The sequence below is a fragment of the Mandrillus leucophaeus genome, unplaced genomic scaffold, assembly GCF_000951045.1.
Source record: "Mandrillus leucophaeus isolate KB7577 unplaced genomic scaffold, Mleu.le_1.0 Scaffold551, whole genome shotgun sequence".
Classification (NCBI taxonomy): domain Eukaryota; kingdom Metazoa; phylum Chordata; class Mammalia; order Primates; family Cercopithecidae; genus Mandrillus; species Mandrillus leucophaeus.
This window is the reverse complement of record NW_012105931.1, coordinates 916451-919611: the sequence shown is the minus strand read 5'-3', so window position 1 is coordinate 919611 and position 3161 is coordinate 916451. Positions and strand designations below refer to the sequence as shown.

At 49.5% G+C, this 3161-nt stretch overlaps 1 protein-coding gene across 1 annotated transcript in view; it reads right to left on the bottom strand.

Annotated features, from left to right (window-relative positions):
* The window catches only part of CDH3 (cadherin 3, type 1, P-cadherin (placental)), an 82997-nt gene that overhangs the window by 10811 nt on the left and 69025 nt on the right, over positions 1-3161 (bottom strand). The window contains exon 10 of the mRNA XM_011998007.1: positions 2004-2228. Within this exon, the coding sequence (XP_011853397.1) occupies positions 2004-2228 (225 nt within the window). The remainder of the gene's footprint in view (positions 1-2003; positions 2229-3161) is intronic.

Sequence of the window (3161 nt, the reverse complement as noted above, 5' to 3'; positions counted from 1 at the left end):
CAGTGGCACGATCTCAGCTCACTGCAACCTCCGCCTCCCAGGTTCAAGTGATTCTCCTGCCTCAGCCTCCCGAGTAGCTGGGATTACACAGGCACATGCCACCACACCTAGCTAATTATTTTTTGTATTTTTAGTAGAGACAGGGTTTCACCATGTTGGCCAGGATGGTCTTGATCCTCAAGCTCATGATCCGCCCACCTCAGTCTCCCAAAGTGCTAGGATTACAGGCGCGAGCCACAGTGCCCAGCTAAATGGGCACTTACTAAGTGCCAGGTCCTACCCTGATCCTCACCATCACTTTAAGAGGTGGGAACTGCTGTTATCCTCATTTTACAAATGCAGAAATTGAGGCTTAGGGAGTTAGGTAACTAGCCTGAGGTCACATGGAGTAGAGTCTGGATTAATTTCCCTGACAAAAGGACAAGGGCAAACAGAAAAATGAAATTAAAGCCAAGAACCAGGTTATCAATACTGTTCCAGGTATTAATAACATTGGGTTTTGGCCATAATGCTTATGCTTTTTCCCCCTACCCCCCAACACCATGGTGAGTGAGACTGCCTAGACTAAAATCCTGATAGGCCAGGTGTGGTGGCTTATGCTTGTAATCTTGGCACTTTGGGAGGCCGAGGTGGGAGGATCACCTCAAGTCAGGAGTTCAAGACCAGCCTGGCCAACATGGCAAAACCACGCCTCTACTAAAAAATACAAAACTTAAGACGGGCATGGTGACAGGCACCTGTAATGTCAGCTACTCAGGCAGGGATAATTGCTTAAACCCAGGAGGCAGAGGTTGCAGTAAGCCGAGATTGTGCCACTGCACTCCAGTCTGGGAGACAGAGTGAGACTCTGTCTCAAACAAAAAACAACAACAACAAAAAAAAACCCTAGTGACATTTTTATTTTATTTTATTTGAGATACAGTCTCACTCTGTCCCCCAGGGTGGAGTGCAGTGGCACAATCTCGGCTCACTGAAACCTCTACCTCCCAGGTTCAAGCGATCCTTCTGCCTCAGCCTCCCGAGTAACTGGGACTATAGGCGCACGCCACCATGGACTGGCTAATTTTTTAGTAGAGACAGGGTTTCACCATATTGGCCAGGCTGGTCTCGAACTCCTGACCTCGTGACCCGCCCGCCTCAGCCTCCCAAAGTGCTGGGATTACAGGTGTGAGCCACCACATGTGGTCATGACATTAATTTTTAAAGCCATAACACAGCCAGGTGCAGTGGCTCACACTTGTAATCTCAGCACTTTGGGAGGCTGAGGCGGGTAGGTCACGAGGTCAGGAGCTCAAGGCCAGCCTGGTCAAGATGGTGAAACCCCGTCTCTACTAAAAAAATACAAAAATTAGCCGGCATGGTGGCGGGCGCCTGTAGTCCCAGCTACTCGGGAGGCTGAGGCAGAGAATCGCTGGAACGCAGGAGGCAGAGCTTGCAGTGAGCCGACATCACGCCACTGCCCTCCAGCCTGGGCAACAGAGCGAGACTCTGTCTCAAAACAAAAAACAAAAAAGTCATAATGCTTCCGGCAAGATACTTCAGCTTCTGTAAGCCTTGATTTCCTCATCTGTAAAGTGTGTGTGTGTGTGAGAGAGAGAGAAACCTGCTCACAGGCTGCTGTGAGGATGAAGGAATCTAACCTACATAGAGCATGTGATGTGGACCTGGCACAGAGCATGCTCAGTGAGTGGTGGCTACGATCACTGTGCTGGGTCCTGACTCTTGCTATGTGACACGGGCCAAGTCACTCCCTCCCTCTCGAGGCCTCAGTTTTTCCGTCTACACAGGAAGGCAGCTGGGCTAAAATGGTCTTTTAGGAGTCCTGTGGAATTCCAAAGGCCTCCACCAGGTTAATAAATGGCATCTGATTGAGGTTCTAGAGGAGACCGTTGCCCCCGTGGCCCAAAAGCTGCTAGGATGGGAATGTGTGCAGAATCCTGGTGAGGGGCAGATGCCCACTAGTGGAACTGGCACCCACCCGCTACCACCACTCACTCAGGTACCTTTCTCGTTGACCTCTGCCGTCCAGTAGATGTCTGAGTCGTCTGTGAGCTGGGCCTGGAAAGGGGAGGTGTGGGGGGACAGGTCCTTGTCCGTGATGTTCAGCACCTGGGACTCAGGGCTTTGGTTGCAGATGGTGATCTCACGGGGCTCAGGGACTGGGCCATGGTCGTTGACATCAATCAGTGTTAGCAGGAGTGTTCCCGTGCCAGTGGTGGGAGGGCTTCCTGTTTATAAAGACACATATGATGAGCTCCCTGTGACCCACCCAGTCAGCCTCAAGGGGGTTCCTGTTTACCGCCCAGCTCTTGCCTCTTAAGACCTTCCATGCCCTTGCTTCCAATACATGGCACACACATGCCAATCAGGCCATCATTCTCATTTCGGTAAACAGCAGACATTACTAACTATCACGACACAGTTGCAGCCACTTCATCCAGACAGCCACTATAACCACAAAGCGAATCCTACTGGCTACCTCAGGGTTACTCCAGTGTTTGGTCCATCAGTTTCAGGGAAGCCTCCCTTCACAGCCCCGCTGCAGCCTCTCACCTGCCTGCAGGTCCTGGTTCAACACATGTCAACCAGAGGTGACAACTACGTCATAACCCCCCATCTGTCATGGTGTGGCATCACTGATCTGTCATGGCACTTTCCAGTCAGCCCCTAGTAATCAATCACAAGGGAAAACTGACAGGCCAATTCAGGACCCAGTGAACATAAACTAAGGCTGAAGGGACTCTCCTAATGCTGATGTTTTATTTACTTGAGAGTCTTGCTCTGTTGCCCAGGATGGAGTGCAGTGGCACAATTTCGGCTCACTGCAACCTCTGCCTCCTGGGTTCAGGTGATTCTCATGCCTCAGCCTCCTGAGTAGCTAGGACTACAAGTGTGTGTCACCACGCCCAGCTAATTTTTTTTTTTTGTCATTAGTTATTAATTTATTATAAAAGAGAAATACGGAAATTATTTACACAATGAAAAGATTTCAGAACTTCAGTGGAATGGGCAGCTTCACGTTGATGCCATTTCAATAGTGAATTATTTCAGTCTATGTACTTTCCAAGAATGTCACCATCTCTAAATAGGAAATAATCCTTGTCATCTAGAACTACTTTGGTGCCTCCATATTCTGGGAGAAGAACTTTATCTCCAACTTT